This window comes from Varroa jacobsoni, unplaced genomic scaffold (assembly GCF_002532875.2).
Source record: "Varroa jacobsoni isolate VJ856 unplaced genomic scaffold, vjacob_1.0 scaffold_440, whole genome shotgun sequence".
NCBI lineage: Eukaryota > Metazoa > Arthropoda > Arachnida > Mesostigmata > Varroidae > Varroa > Varroa jacobsoni.
The window spans coordinates 122,044-139,026 of record NW_019213342.1 but is presented as its reverse complement, the minus strand read 5'-3'; the positions used below and the strand labels follow the sequence as shown (position 1 = coordinate 139,026).

General features: G+C 40.8%; 2 protein-coding genes across 2 annotated transcripts in view; one reads left to right on the top strand and one right to left on the bottom strand.

Moving 5' to 3' along the window:
• Positions 1 to 204: 204 nt before the first annotated feature.
• Positions 205 to 16,983, bottom strand: part of LOC111260451 (uncharacterized) — a 108,484-nt gene continuing 91,705 nt past the window's right edge. The window contains exons 8-15 of the mRNA XM_086968334.1: positions 16,461 to 16,678; positions 5,924 to 6,179; positions 3,983 to 4,992; positions 3,494 to 3,741; positions 3,087 to 3,348; positions 2,669 to 2,829; positions 1,905 to 2,088; positions 205 to 1,638 (exon numbers count right to left, since the gene is read on the bottom strand). Of these exons, the coding sequence (XP_086824460.1) occupies positions 1,409 to 1,638; positions 1,905 to 2,088; positions 2,669 to 2,829; positions 3,087 to 3,348; positions 3,494 to 3,741; positions 3,983 to 4,992; positions 5,924 to 6,179; positions 16,461 to 16,678 (2,569 nt within the window). The 3' untranslated portion in view covers positions 205 to 1,408. The remainder of the gene's footprint in view (positions 1,639 to 1,904; positions 2,089 to 2,668; positions 2,830 to 3,086; positions 3,349 to 3,493; positions 3,742 to 3,982; positions 4,993 to 5,923; positions 6,180 to 16,460; positions 16,679 to 16,983) is intronic.
• LOC111260452 (uncharacterized) lies at positions 10,936 to 12,649 on the top strand. Its single transcript, XM_022833226.2, has one exon. The coding sequence runs from the start codon at positions 11,259 to 11,261 to the stop codon at positions 11,988 to 11,990; it is 732 nt and encodes a 243-aa protein (XP_022688961.1). The 5' UTR covers positions 10,936 to 11,258; the 3' UTR covers positions 11,991 to 12,649.

Sequence of the window (16,983 nt, the reverse complement as noted above, 5' to 3'; positions counted from 1 at the left end):
CTCAATACTGATCAGGTGAAAAATGTCAGATAATAATACTTAATACTTGTTTTTACTATATATAGTATATATATATATATATATATATATATATATAAGTAAAACATTTCATAACCACTTCATTATTATACATGGCTTTTCATTTGATCAGTATTGAGGAATGTTTACTGGATCCATCGAAAAATGAATTTACTCGTCGCTCGATACTATTATCATTATTATATTTATCTTTGTTTATTTACAAAACAATATTTTTCTATCTACGTGGTCTTTTTATGGCATTCGGCGAATGTAACAAAAGTTTCGTCATTTAGTAGGACATTTGTTAGGACGAAATTGGGATCTTATTCTTAAATAAATATTTTTTTGTTGTTCAATCAACATCATAATTACCATCCGCATCATCTTCATTATCATGAATAATAACAACAACAACAACAACAACAACATTGGATGTTGTTGTTGTTGATAGTATTTTAACCACCTTCTTAGATCAAAGCAAAGAGAGTCAAGATCGAGCTGCGGAAGATCGATCCCGTTTATAACCCTCAATCAATTTTTGAAATAATCCACTCGCGTGATTTGGCTGACACCTCTTCGGACAGCTCCAACCAAACTACTTTTTCCTAATAAAACACAATTTATGAATAATCCTTTATCAGACTGCATCGTCTGTCTGATAGACTGCATGCCGTTGATAGATTTGTACGGAGGGGATTTGCCCCTTTGTCTGGAAATGCTATGTACAAAATACGACATTCTCATTTCCTGCCAGGCGTGGAGCCAAAGCGAAATCCTATTACCTGTCTTGCTGTGCCTCTAATAATAGCTCTCCAATGAAGCTCAAATATACGATCTGTTGCCTGATGTCCTTGCGTCTTGTCTAAAGGACTACGGTCCCAGGCTTGCCTACAGAAAGGTCCTTTTGAGCATCGAATTGCCTTTTTATTCCTGTAAACTTTTTATTACTCCCATGCATACCTACAGGCGCTTTTCCCAGTTAATATTATTTTTAGTGGAGGTTGTAGTGGATGCTTATGGAACCCTCGACACCTTACATACACGGTCACAGATGTGCGATATCAGCCACACAATATCAACTGTTTGCACATGTGTGCACAATATAAATTTGTAGCCAGCTGAGGGAGTTTTATATTGATGCCGCTGTTGGGTAGAAAAGCAACAGTACCTACATGATGGTATATTTTATCTGATTATCTTTATGATCAAAAAACGGTATTTAAGTTGGGCTCAATTTGGGCGCCCACTTAGTTACTTTCCATTTCTATCCGCTGTCGTTGTCGTCGTTTTAAGAAGATGATTATAATAATCGTGAACGAGCAGTCAATGCGTGTATACATCAGCACTAAGCGTTTGCATTCTGTTAGTATAGCATTAATGGCACCTATTAGAGCTTATAATCAGGGTTGTCGACGAACACTCGGACAACCTCACCCGAGTATCGCCTTTGTGATGGCATGAAGTAAAAATCTGGATTGCTCTCCGTTTGGCTTGTTGGACGGGGAACACGCTCCGCGGGTCGAGGCATCAGTCGCTCCCGCATCGGATAATCGCGAGGCCCTCCAACCCGGGAAGAGCCGTCGAGGCGATCTCGGCTCTGGTGCGAAGATCGTCGATCTGCAAAAGAAAGCCTATTTAATCCAACATCGTTTAACGCATCGACATTTAAATAAAACTATGCGCTACGGCGCCGTATTCGTATCAGGGGTGTGTAATGGTTGGATCATGCTGCACTTATCTTTATGAAGTATAGGTTACATCGGTCAAAATTGCTTCTTCAATACATTACTGCGTCTTCGCGCGCTTCCTAATTGGCCATATCTCCGTGCCTATTTATTGTGTATCGAAGATTTCTGTTTTGTAGTTATATGAGAGCGTCGTACCATGTGTCCTGTTGCCGTTCGATGACGGATGTTGCGTATGTCCGCTGGTCTTATGCTGTCCGGTTCCATTACGCATAGGTGGTGCTTCCATCGTTGGTGAATCGTCTTTTACTGCAAAATTCTCATAGCTATAATTCGATGTAGCGGAGTAGTCTTTCCAATTGGGGCCCATCAGAAGCTTCTCCTGTAAAACCGAAATCCAACCAAAATGTATGCAAGTACACTAAGCTAAGTTAGCGAGCATCAAGCAGACCCCTAACAGTTACTAAATTGAATAGTGAATATGATAATGTTGTACGCTCCATTATTTCAATTGGAGAACAAACAATACGGAATAACTGCACGATTCCTTACATATATTTTGTTGGTTATTAGGTAAACGCAGGATAAACTTCCGAGATAACGACTCGTTAGGGGAATCAGGCCAATGTTTTTTTCGTTAAATTAGAAAAAATAATCTATCAACTTGAACGTTAGCGCTCCTGTGTGGGGTGCTTTAGATTAACGTGATACCTAATTTGAAGATATTTTTTTTGCGGATAACATTTCACTCCATTTTACATATTAGTTATTAGAGATGCTCCCGCTCAAGGGGTTACTGCTTAAATTTTTCGTAAAAACAAAACACTGGAATTAATTAGGATCAGGACATCGAAGTTATTATGCTGGAGCTGCGCCTATTCTTACTGCAGACATTCGTTGCAACTTACATTAAAAAAATGTTATTATTAAAAAAATTATTTAAAAAAATGCTGCTTATATACCCGGTTGGCGACTTTGGCGCGATTTTTGCGGTCTTTGCAAAGCATGCAGCACGCCTGAAGGAAGATTAACACAATGAGAGCTCCCACGCCACCAGCGATAATGACGAACTTTGTTTGTTCGATACCTGCAATTGTTTTTATCGGCTCATCTTCTTCGCGGACTGAATATATAGGAAGAACAAATAAAAAATTCGATTATTATTAATACTAGTTAACAATGTAAAGTATGCATTGAATACAGTTTTGGAATAAATGATATACACGTACGCTACATTAAAATATACGACCAACTTTTTCCCCATATAAACGTTACAACTGTTTTTGTTCCACTCGATATATGTGAACATTTGTTAGAATGGCTCTGTACCAATCACCAGCTGCAAAAATATGTAGGCTAATATGATTTTATTAAACACACCATCCTCTGTAAAAATAGCATTATCTTCGTCATCTTGAATAAGTTGCTGAACCACGAGGTACGCAGGATCTACACTGAGATTTCTTCCAAGCTTTCCGCTTTTGATAGTTTCAGCTAACACATTACTGACAGCATTCTGATCTTCGTCGGGCTTGACGATGACGCTCATTTCCGCATAAATTACTTCGTTTGAAGGATCTCCCTTTAGCGAGGTGAGCTCTAAGCGTACAAAGCCCGGAATCTGGACTAGCGCGGTTCCGATCTAAAAAGAAGAGCAATCAATCCAATCGCATTGGATGCAGTGATCGAGTTATTAAACAAATAGGTTGTCCAGATTAACATACGTGTCGTAAGACGATCACATTTGGCTCAGGCTTATACTGGGATATAAGGTCATGCGCACTAACCGAATTAGTGATTTGCTTCGTGAGGCGGTCGTATTTGTTGGACCCTTGACTCTTGTAGTCGTTTAGCCATCTTTCGGTAAGCTTAACCTTGACAAGATAAACATCTGGCCTCTCGATATGCACCGACCCCGATGGCTCTTTGTAATCAGGCTGTGCCACGGGGGGTTCCGGAGCTGTTTCTGGAACATCGTCAGGTTCAGGTTCGGGCTCGGGTTCAGGCCCAGCATGTGCAACAGTCGACACCACCTCTGAAATGTTAACACAGCGCATGTGGGAAGTCATTAAGCAAAGAAATTGTGTATATATATATATATATTGTTAAATAGCTTTCTTGATATGGGGCACAGTCAAGCGGTTACTATAATTATTATCTATGCTTTCGTAGCAATCGTAATCTATTTCAGCAAGTAATTATTGAATTTATCTGATTACACTGCATATCATGGGTTTGAATACATAAAAGTGTAACTGAAACTAACAAAAACTTACTGCAAGTGCGAATGCAAATAGGATTCGAGGATACAATGGGCGTAACGTCGTGTTTCCGGATTTTCTTCGACACAGCGTTGAACACGCCACCTTGAGTGGGAAACATCGCGTATAGGCATTGACTATCGGTAAACTGTAAATCGTGCGTGTGATCGCCAGAGGTTCTTTTACGGGAGAATTTCAACGTTGTAATACCATTGACCCGAGCGCCAGATATGTTGGCAATGTCCTGACTAGGATCGAGCAGTGGAGCCTCGTAGCTATCCATCCAAACGTCCATAATAAAAAAACGACCAGTCTCTTCAACCCAGCCAAGGATTGCGTCCGTCTCGGACATGAGCTTATTTTTTGAGAAACCAATACCTGTCCATTTCTTGCTTCTTGTTGTCACCGTGAAGTCGATCATGTCGGTGTTATCGTTGTATCCCCATTGCGAAGTGTACTCACACGCTTCGCCCTCACAGTTACTGGGATGACGGAACTCGCCGAGGCAGTCGCCATTTTTCGTAACTTTAGGTTCCGGCTCAGCTTTAGGTTTAGTCTCAGGGTTTGGTTCAGGTTTAGGTTTCTGACTAAAGTGGTTTCCCGACTCTAATTTTGGTTCGGGCTCGGGTTTTGGCTCTGGTTCGGATTTGGCCTCAGGTTCATATTTGGGTTTAGGTTCATGTTTGGGTTCAGGTTCGGATTTGGGTTCAGGTACGCTCTTTGCGGCGTCTGAATCTGTTACGACACCTGTGCTTTGAAAACAGGGTTTCATGCAGATCCTTTCATTTGACACTACTGGTGTACTTTCATGTTTGCCAATGCGCTTGACAAGGCTGTTGTAGGTACCCCCCTTAACGGGGTACATGATGTATAGGCATTCGTCTAGTCGCAGGTCCTGGCCCCGATCACCGGTGTTCCGCTTACGGGTAAACTCCAGGGTAACGACTCCGTTACGGTAGCTGCCGGTTGTGTTGTAGATGTCCGACGACGAGTCAATCGTAGGTTGGCTATAACCAGACATGAACCTGGAAAGACCCAAATACGACAGAATCATATACATCTAATATAATTGAGCCCACTAAATTCTACATGTCAACACGCCTCACTGAAATATTTGTGTTTCCATATAAAAAGAACAAGTATTTAAAACCATTAATATAGACTCATGATCTATGTAACCCAAGGTTAACATTTATTTATTATTTAAATCAGCTTTCGATTGATAGGTGTGTCAAAGTTAGCAACGGTGATTTGTAGGCGCACCGAAATCAAGTGGGTCATAGATGCTACAATTGTTTTTCGGTTCATCTAAGACTATTGTACTTTTGTCAGTAATAAGTATGGTATTAAGATTCGAACGCTCATGCAGTTCAGGCTCATATTTACGCAAACCCATTTATCTATGGGGGACGAAACCTGCGGCTACTGCGCAAATAGCTAACCCGTGAGCGAACGTTGAACTTTACAATTGAAGCCCTTTCGTGACAGTCCATGGAAGTCTGCGATGCGGTCCCCGCTTGCGAAGACTACTATAAGGAAACAGTCTCATTTGGAACCAAGACGTTTGCCTCGTATAAACACATACAAACGCAATACCTTCTATGGAGTAAAATTGTGCCAATGTATACCGACACTTCATTATTACCAACAAAAGGATCCATCAAAAGGAGCACGTCATCGTCTATATTTATAAGATTTGCAATTGTACGTTACGGATTTTAACTTTCGTTCGATGATATGCCAGTGACCATGAAATGACTACTATCAACATTGAAAGTATTTAAATTGAATACACCACGGAGACGTTTAGTCGAAAACTAGTGATCTTTAGTATTGTTTGTTTTCGTTGGAATGATCTAATGTTCAAAATAACCTTTCAACAGTGTTGTCGCTTCTCAAAATGTCTACATTTCCTCTACAAAGTCTGATAATCAGTCAGAGAAAAAGCGAACTTACGCGTCGTATACATAGAACCTTCCTGTTTTCTCGACCCAACCGATAATTGCGTCACTTCTTGCCATCTTTTCGTTCTTTGAGAAAGCTACTCCTGTCCAACGATCGGGGAAACGCGTCTGAACACGGAATTGAACCTCATCGCGTCCGCTAGAATTATCCACCTGCCACTCGATCTGGTAATCACATTGAAGACCGGTGCATCCTGACGGGAACTGAAACGCACCCTGACAACTATTTCCAGTACGTTTTAGTTCACCTGCAAAAAATTGAGACCATTATCTAAGCTGGTATTCAGCTATTTACCTTTATTCATGCATCTCAATTTGTATTTAGACCGCGGCCGATTATGATATCTTAGATACATATCACAAGACTAATATAATATTTTATATGGGCTTGCCGTAGAAGTCAATATTTCTCTAGCTAGATAGGTTTAAAGGTATGTATCTCAGGTGGTATGAGGTCATTTAAAAGCTAAGATGTGTTAAAATTGTTGGAATAGCTTTATTTCGACTCTAGATAAGCATGCTTTTAATATAACTACATTTTTTTTTTTGTAAAACATCATTACCATGAAAATTGTTCAGGTCCACGAAAATAATTGTTTTGTTGGTTACCACCAAGCTGGCTTGTCGAAGGAAGCGTATTAATTCAGTACTTTTGTCGGTTTAGCCATGGAAAGACGCCCCTCATGCTGATCGATCAACTACAGAAAAGGTTCAGGGAATTATCGCAAAAGTTGAGTAAGATCGACACGTAACCAGCCGTGAAATCGTTAACGAGTTACACATCCGTTACTTCCGTTAATTTCAATAAAACCGACTACAAGAAACATGTTAATGCTTAATATGACACGAGTTGAAACAAACGAGCTTGCTCAATCGAACGTTCCCATCTGCTTAACTTTGTAACGTACGCTACACAATCTATGACAATAGCCGAACCGATGCACACGAAGCTAATGCTATATGTTTGGTAAGGCAATCCTACAATGTGAGCTGTTGCAGTCTGGCGGAACGATCGATCTGGACGCGACAAGACGATGCTAAATCGTTGAAATAAATCGACTCAAACGAGTGAATAGAAAGGACATCATCTTTCACCATGACAATTCCAGCCTAGGTATACATGCAATTACCTGGCAAAAAGCGAGAGAACTTGAACGGATCCGCCATATTACATCATTAGACTGTCACCTGTTTCTGCGTCTGCAAAATTTACATAATGTTGGTTTAGTTTCAACAGAGGGACGCGAAAATTACTTGTCGCTATTCTTCCCTAGGAAACCACCGAAGCTTCACAATGATGGGATTACGGTGGTACCAGAAAAGTCGGCAAAAGCTTATTGATCGAAACGCTTTAGTTCAGTAGTATCGCTTTAGAACAATAATTATTTGCCACACTTAATAACCGTCGATGCTTCTTTTAATTGTATATAAGCATGGACCCTTTCGACTCTGTTGGTGCGTGCTCGAGATAATGACCTACTCTTATCGCAGGTTTCAACTTCCAACGTCATAAGTTGACGTACAACCACTCATTTAAGTTAATCCTTCACCAGATGTTTTCTGGCTTATTTTCTGCAGGAGCTAAGCATTTGCAATAATGTTATCTATTTCGTGGATTCGTATATCGTAGAGGCCATTGAAAAATATAGACACGTTTATTTATTTCACCCTAACTGGAATTAGTATTCAGGGATCAATTAGCGATTCCTAGCGAAGTCACCCTTCCTCAAGCGCAAGTCACGCAAACATGACTTCTTAATAATCTATGCCATTACGCGTTCGTTCGTTGTGCTCCAAAATGTTTGTAAGCGAATATGCGTCGTTCCGTAAAAAATAGTCAGGACCTAGATTTCATAACAACAGCACTGACGACCTACTTCGTGTTATATTCGAGGAATATCGTGTGGGAAGGACCCTCGCATTTGCCAGCTATCACTGTCTATCGCGCACGCATCGTATCTAATCTTCAGGCCTATTATGCTATCGATACGATAATCTACCTGCGATTATCTCACATTCCCTTATTGTAAACAAGAAAGAAGTTTGTCAAGATAAGATATTGCAACAGTAAAATCTGCCACCATCGTTAACTATTAGCTGAAACTTAGGGTGCTCGTGGATGGCACCGCAATAACTCTGCGCGCTCATGGGGTATAGCTTCAAACTGAAAAAAACCACGCATAGATGAGACCACGTTTCTTTCCCAAATCAAGCAGAGTGATATCTAGCGTATTTCTTGTTGTCCAAGCAACAACATGGAAAGAAAATATCATCTAAGTTTGGCACTCAACACATATTCAACGATGTTAGAAAATATCAGGCTTGGGAAATACTAAACGTCGTGACCTATAAAAATAGCCAAATGAATTGACTACTTCGGTGCCTTTGTTGCAAGACCATAATCGTAAGTATGATAACATACATTTCTTTACAAGCTAAAACAGCCTTCTCGTGCACGGTCTGTCCAGGCTGGTCGTGGTGCTAAAGAGCGGCATCAAGCCTGTAGAAGGACAGCTTAACGTCAGCTATAAGGAAAATTTTTGCATAGACAAGGACATAACGTGCCGGTGACGATGATGATAATGTCATTATTTTTTCATGCGAACTGGAGTTCATTAATAAATTTCATTGTGACTCCTGTGCGCAAGTTACTAATCTGCTCAGGCAAATAGGACAAATAAGGTTTTCTCGAATAAAGTACGAAACTGTGCACAACCTTTGGCTTACCAAACGCAACCACATGTATTAGCCCTTAAATGCTCGTCTAAATACTGCGACGCATCAGTTTCAGTTGGCGATAAAACATTACAGGAAAAGGGGACTCGTGGAAAGTAGTGAGAAGGACCAATATCCAATAAATCAACTGGAAATTGATTCAATAATTGCCCGATACATCCAAAATGACGAATAGAGCGACACTGTGTCTTCGGGCGTCTAAACCAATTTCGTAAACTCATTCACTAAGAACGCTTAATGCCAGCACCAGAACAATCACTCTGCCTTCTTTTTATTGTATAAAACGAATCCTTTCTGTCGTTCAGAACTGAACCTGGAGCGACGACAATTTTTTGTTAATTACAACTATAAAGATTGCTTTCAAGGCTTGCAAGCACATGGAAGTATTACTTTAAGACATATGGATTATAAGTTAGACACTATTAGCAACAAAGCTATGGCTGCGCAGAAAAAAATGATACCGAGAAGCTTTCCAACTTCACACTCATGAGATTCAAATCGCAGTGTCATTTACATTGTTACACAGAGCTGTAGTTGGATCCGCAGGATCACCTCATCATTCGACTACACCTAAGGTTCTGAAAGAATTTTCTAGGGCTGATTGGTTAATTATCGTAGTCATCCACGGCTGTTACAATTGCGTCCTGCACGAAATTACGACGTAAAGCAGCCAACTGCTACTTGAAGTTATGAGTAGTGTACATAGTAATGGGTCTGTGTGTATCCAATTCACAAGAGTCGTTTGATAACCGTCATATTGCTTAGTGATGAGGGCCTTTTATTACAGGAGTGGCCGCCGGTCAGTGCTGATAATGAATAGATAAAGACTGAGTTCGTGTGCGTGACACAGCTTACCCACACGTGATTATCGAGAGATCTGTTCTTGCATCATACAGTTTCTCAAACAGAAACACATACCGTTTGCTAATAACACCCATACACAGAAATAAGCACATTTATGATTTGCTTATTTAGCCTATCGTGATAGGGAAAATTTCCTGATGCTAGGCTGCCGAGTGAGCCCGACACGGCAGAGGCAGGCTCCAAATTGGGGATTGGAGGGAAAGGGGTGCAGTCTACGCGATGTATCCCACCTCACTTGAGTTGGGTGAGCACAAGATGCAGAGCTTGCTCGCAAGATTATCTTGATTCATGCTCATCCAACTGAAAGTGCAGAAGTCTCTAAGGTGAGACAAATCAAGGTGGAGGATAAAGAGTTTGGTACGATGGTTGCGGAATACTGGATGTCAGATGACATCTCATGCTGTCCCTATGTACCATATAAACACGGTCCGTCCCCTCACTCAGGCTTCCTTAGACCTTGTCCCAGGCTAATCAGGCTCCTGTCATGCATGTACAGATTCGCAATTGCTAGTAGTAGCTCGCCTGTCTCCAGCTTCCCATCTGTTCGCACGCGTTGGGTGATCAGGCTCACAGCCTGGTTGACCAAAGCTGGACGCGTGTGGCGCGTCTGTTAGGTGCGGTAGGCGCAAGGTGGCTGCTAATCAAAACAATGATCACTCTGAACAGTATCTTTGCATTGCCTCTCTTACCTCTCATAGCACTAATCATATTATTTTTTAACTATAATAATAATAGTAAATGCTTATCGATAATATAACAGCAGTAATACTAACTAAAACAAAACCGTTCACCGTTCGCCGTTCTTATACAATAATGTTTATGACAGCGATACACGTTCTTTTAACCCACATTCGAAAACAAGCCGAACTACGTCGCCCTTGTGGTTAGTCCATCCATTCCCTAGTGCTATTTTTTCTTCCATAACAGACAGTCACACACATACACAGACACACATGCGCACTAAATACACACGCTACATATGCGTCAACGAGTTAGGCGATTCCGTCGCTGCGGCGCATGTTGTTGTTGCCGGTGTCGTTTTGTCGGGAGTGAGTTGTCGGGTTCACCGCAGCGCGCAAAGTGTGACGGACATGTCTAGGGAGATAGGTATAGGATGATAAAGCGAGAGAAAAAGAGGTCGACAGAGGAACGGAGTCGGTCGTCGTTCCGTTGGGTCTTTCTGTCTATTGAACCGAGTGGACCCAGTGGACACTCACCCTCGTCCAGCAACAGAGTCTATCATTGCTTCAGCAACCGCTCTAATGGCGCGCTTTAGCAAGCTGCAGACACATGGGTCCATTACAATCATCCAACGGCAGTAAGACTCGTTGGCGTAGCTCAGCGTGTTCCCTCGCGCATCTACCCCGGTCCGTGATTAGATAGCTACATACCCAACGGCAGCATATATTCGGCCGTGGGACGCAGGATCAACACTCGTCCACGAGTCTGCGGACGAGCAGTAATCCACTGGTTGCATGTCTGCGGGTTCGACTCGCTGTGATTCCGAAACTATTATTTAACGGCAGAAGACGCAGTATGTAGCAGTGCTCGAAGTGAAAGGCTCTGACTAGGTAGACAAAAAGCCTGTGCGAACTTTTAGCTGAAAAGACGTGAGGTTGCAATAGTGCGTACTGCTTTCTATTGAAAAGTTTAAAGTATCATAACAGGGTCGCAAACGAATCACAGATATTTGTCAGAGAGCTTGGTCCACTTACGTAACCGTAATCATGACGCAGGGCGCTCTCGAGTTTGGTATGACGGAGGACAAAGTGAACGGTATGAAGAACGAAGTGACCATTGATGATCTGCGCGTGAAAGACATCCATGGGCGACTGGATAACCATGAAATGGCTGTGATTGGTACCTACGTTGATAAACGAGTGATCCCGGGTTTTCTGTACCGCGTTCGAGTAATCGATTCGCCTAGCTACCTTTTCAATGGACAAGGTCTGCTGCTCGAGAGCATCGGCCGAGGTTACGGCAAGCGTATCACCTTTGAAAGCGAATCCCGAAATGAACCATACAACTATTTCTATTCCGATACCGTTCCAGAGGGGTACGCGTTCGCACCTGTAGCAATCCGCGTTCACGATCAGCTAGATATACTCCCTATATCTGGAACCTCTCACGGCGATAAGAGCTGTGGCCGACTCCAGGTCATTAACCTGACCCGACCTCAACGCGAGATCAGTACCCGACTGAATGATAATGGCCGCAGCTTGTGGAAATCGCTCGAAGTCTACTTCACGGCCAAGGTTCTCTCCGCAACCGATCTACTCTTATCGTGCAAGGTACGCTCCTGGACTAGTATCGATTGCATCGGTGTGTGCCACGTGGTGAAAAAACGGGGAGCTAAACGGGCAGAAATCGACCACGTTGATCTGAAGGTCGGTAGCTGCCTTGCCGGATTCAAGCTCGTACCACCATCCCAAGGTGCATCACCATTACCCGTGAGTTGAGCCAAAGCTTCAATGTCATGCACGTAAGGTGAAACATGAAGATGACCTTCCGTCATGACAAAAAGAGTCAAGAGAATCTTAAATGTTAAATTTACTCAGGGTTGGTTGTACATCAGTATGTACACTAGCATTCCACTTGTGCCTTATTGAAAATGTAAGATAAGTCCTGTGAGCTCGAGTTAAAAACATACGAAAAATAGGTCGCTGACGGGGCATCGCCACGCAGGGCACAATCGCCTCTTTGCCCATTGTTATGATCAGCATAACAATCGTTTGTTCCATCTATTACTATCTATTGTTCATTGTTCTGTATATGCGATCCGAGGAAATCGATTGTGATCGTCGACAAGTTTGAATAGAAGGATCATATAAATTTTGACGCTTTAATAGCTGCTCATAAATTGCACTATGGGAATAGAGCCGTTTTCTAGTCGTACACATCTGTACATTCAGGCAAATTGGGTCCGTATAACAAGGACGAGCGAACTCGTAGACACCGAATAGTCTGCTTTGTACATGTACGTTAGTTGAAAATTTGAACGCTTGGAAAATAAAAAATAAATCTGATCTAGTTCTAATCGCTAAATCAGAGATTTTACAGTAAAGTATGGCAAAATAGCCATAGAAAAACATAGTCATTGATTCATACATAAAAGTCATTGCGGTGTTTTTTTTGTGTCAATTTTGGTCGCTAAAGTTTATCTAAATACTAAAAGAAATACATGCTAATATATATATATATATATATTATATCTCTGACAGGCAAAATATATATATATATATGTTTTGCCCGTCAGAGAACAACGAATAGAAAAACTTACCGACAGGAGTGGTAGTACTCTGTTCTCGTAAAAACAATGTTTTAGATTTGCTTCGCAGTTACATAATAAACAACAATTTGTTGCGTATTGTTTCATATATGCAATCTATAGATCATGACAGATAAAATAGCTGGGCGGCAAAGAGCGCACATATGTATACAATAAGATAGATGATTTCTAGGGAAGTTTTGTAGGCTCAGTTAGCTCATCTGTTTCAAGTAATTTTTTAGTAAGCACATAGCGCAAATTACTTCCAGACTGTGAGTACTTGACGACTTTTTAATCGTAAACAATTTTGGCACGAAAGCCTTCAGAGAAGGGATCTCCCGACTCAGTTGCACAATTGAGGAACAGATTTAGAAATCTGAAAACGTTTACTCTGGGATAACTGTTAACAAAAATCAGTCTACCTTGCATTGAAGGTAATCGTAAGAAACCTGCGCATATAATAATTAAAATTATATTTCTCAGGTTTTCACTCCGATAGGCGCATGTAACTAATTCCACACTCAATCCATAAAATTATGGTCAATAAGAATCTTGCCTATCACAGTTACTAACGTGCTACCTGTCTGCGTGGCAACCCCCTGAGAAAGACCTGGCTAAAGTGTAACTTCTATAAAGCGCTACTTCTATTTTTTGTAAGGTTCAGATCCACTCGAAAATCTCGACAGGTATCAAAGTAAACTTTTTTTTCAGGACATCCGTTGTCTTGAGAGTTCCATGGACAAACGCCGTGGCGGTCGATAATACAAAGCAGATCGTTTTAACAGATTTGCTTGAATAAGCTTTAATTGACATATGGTAAGTACACAGGAACTGAAAGATATCCAGAGTGCTATTTCCTGTATGGCAGGTAACAAGGGAAGATATTTCTTAGTGTGCTAGTACATAGAGAGCTAAGTAACCTTTGTTATAGTTAAAAAAAATCTTTATCGTTAGGAAAAGTTTGTTACATATAAGTCTTTCACGCTTTGATCACAGATAATGAGCTTTTTCGGTTTAATGACTGTTTAACGTGAAGTAATACATATGGGCTGTGTGTGGTCTACACATGGTGCTACTAGTGTATTTAATCTGTGTTATCTCTACAGTTTTAAGTGATAGACCTGTATCCCAAGGTACAGTTATACTGAAAATATAAGCTTGATCCTATAATGTACGAATGTGTGGTTCGCAGTAATTACCGAAGCTTAGTTTGTTATTAACATGCTTCCTTAATAAAGGGGCAAAGTTTGCACCCTCAAGAGTTGAACCCAATGAAAATCTCGTTTTTTTTTTACAGATTCCACTAAACGATTATTATTTATGTCGTGCCAGATACACCTAGTTATTTTTCTTTTTTATTTTGTAGCAAAAAAAGTACCATTTGAGTCTTGAATTAAACGTAATTGGCTGGTTGGATTACATTTTTGCGAAATATGCGTTACTTTCCGGATTAGCGAAGATAAATTTAAAAAACCGGAAAGTCTACTGATGAAGCTTATTTGGAAAAAAATGTATATATACTTTATCTTTTTGCATTTTTGCCTGATGATTACAGAATTGATATATGTTTATAGTGTTAATATATCATATAGGCCGTAGAAAAGTAGGCCGTCATTATAGCTAAAGGTAATGGAGACCGTAAACTAAATTTGAATTCGAACCTACGACTAAAGGGTGGCTCCCGCTTCGCCAACATCTCTGTCACCATTAGCGCATACACACAAACCTTATACTGCTATACAAGACCGTAGTAAGAAAATCATTAATCCCACTGCTCAGGTCCTGTTATTCCACAATTTTTAACCCGTAAACATTTCTTTTTCCTGCTCTTACTCTCTCTCCACTATATCTTTAATTTCAGATACGTTAGACAGATATTGACTAAGAACAAATACTAACTACGCTTGGATCGATTTCCCTGGCGGCTAGATCTGACTCATAGTTAGTCGATTTGCAACTACCTTTTAGAGAAAAAACAATACTTAGTTAGAGTGGCGCAGTCTGAATAAAAACGTCCGCAACCTGGCGGAGATTTTTCTCAATAGGCTTGTGGTAAGAAGGTAGCTGACCGTATTGCTTGCCTCGTGGTGGTACCCCGACACTTAGAACCTCCTTATACGTTCTTTGGGGCCTTTGATTAGGAAACTACTAGAACGTGCATCTGAGTCACACGTCTCAGTGACCGGGTAAAATAAGACCGCTTATAATGATTGTCGACAAATTCAGAGGACGAATGACTCTAAATAGCAATGGAGATCTAACGGGTATCCGACATGCCGTTGTTCAGAATCAGATCTCTTTTCGAGCTGGTTTATGTTGGACTAAGCATAATCAGGAGTCGGTACATTTAGCGAAGTACTTGACAGGACGATAAAACGAATTTAAATTGCTATCACAAACAAGTTGAGAACCTGTCTCTAGGCAAAGACGAATTGTTTGGCATTCACAAGAGACGATTTTTAATAACCACAGTTTCGTTAACCAAAATAATCAAGCAAAGTTCGACAAATTATTTGAAAGTTCGAAAAAAAAAACTGGAGATGTAGGACACAACAACACAAACAGAATGCAATTCTATTTTTAGAGAGGGCCAAAGAGGAAACGAAAATAAGCAGCATGTTCGAAATGCTTTAATCTAGTCTGGTACTATAACCAAACTTTCTTGCCTTGTGCAGTGCATCTTGCGTTGTAGAACGTAACCCTTATTCGAGTCAACGATTACCTACAGAGGCAGCGCCCACTTCATAACGACTGAAACCAATAATCGCAGAAGAATGTTTTCTTTTGAGGAAGCAACATACAAACTACTGAGCAGTCTGTAAAAATTTGATAATCATTCTTTAAAAAGCTGCCCAAGCGCCTGCCTTTCAAAAGTCAACCCCATAAGTAATATGCTTGAAGTAAAGATCACAGGTGTCACACCCCGGATCGAAGGAGGTGTCGTTGCTGTCAGCAGGTAGTTTCGCAGGAAAAAAAGTTTGTTGATTTTCATTGTATGGAGCCTGTCGACCTCTATGATAGCGATTACAAACCCAGCTATAAGCAGTCACTTTATAGCCTCAATTAGTTAGCATGATGAGTAGATGATACGTCGTATGCAACGTATGTGAAGACAATTTAGCTGCTAAGATCAATATCTTTGAAGCTTGTTCGAAACTATTCAACAAGCGCCTCAATGGTCTATTGACCTTTTGGGCCTGTAAGAATTCTATTGTCTGCATTATTTTCAAACGCGTGATTATATTCCTCGTTGTAGGTTTCCTTCATGTTAACCCAGGTGAGACCATTACGGAAGGTCGTTTGTCACACTCAAACAAACTACAAAAAAGCATGCAGATCCCTGTTTCCTGAAATTGAAATACCTAATTATGATTAATGTTTTACGGTATTGAATACTAATCCGTCTGTTTACTTTGATAGTCTGATGGCGTTCGATGGTAACTCTGCGTACTTAGCTGGCAATGAACAAGTTAATCTGTGCCTACAAGTTAATCTGTGTCTCACCTTAAACACTGACCTGAATCTTGTAAAAGTTGTACTTTAAATTTCTTATTAATGAAATGGAGAGGCATAAAACCACGTGGAGCAGGACAGGAATTGGGTGGGCAAGGTGCACGAAAAATTTAAACGTAAAAGACGAGTTTGCGGCACAAATACTCACTGAAAAAATTGATCGTTGTCTTTCCGCGCTGATTTTTGTGTCCATGATATTTGATTTCGTCCTCTCGATAAAAGTCGACAATTTTCGCTTTTCCCTGATCTAGGCCGGTCTTAGGTTGGTGAATATAATTGCCGTGCTGCTGACCTTGAGCCCAAATGACGTCCATGATCTCGTTTTCAAAGCTGTGATCCGCCATATCGTCCGATACGAGGGGCTTCCTGAATATGATTGTCGAAGTGCTGATTAGTTAGAAATTTTATATATTGTGAGTGCTACTGTTTACCGTATGACTTTTTCGGGAGCCGCTTCAGCAGAAAAAAGACTCTGCGTCGACAAGCTCTTATCCATTAGGGTATCTAAAAAACTCCCATTATGATCGATCCTTGAGGTTTGTCGGAAGTAGATGTACTCCGTTTCGTGTCAGGAACCAGTTCTATAAAACAAAAAGCGTGATTTCGCATTTACCGCTAAATCGACTTCAACCCAAGTAAACAAAAGCTTTCCTTTAAAATAAATCGTCTTG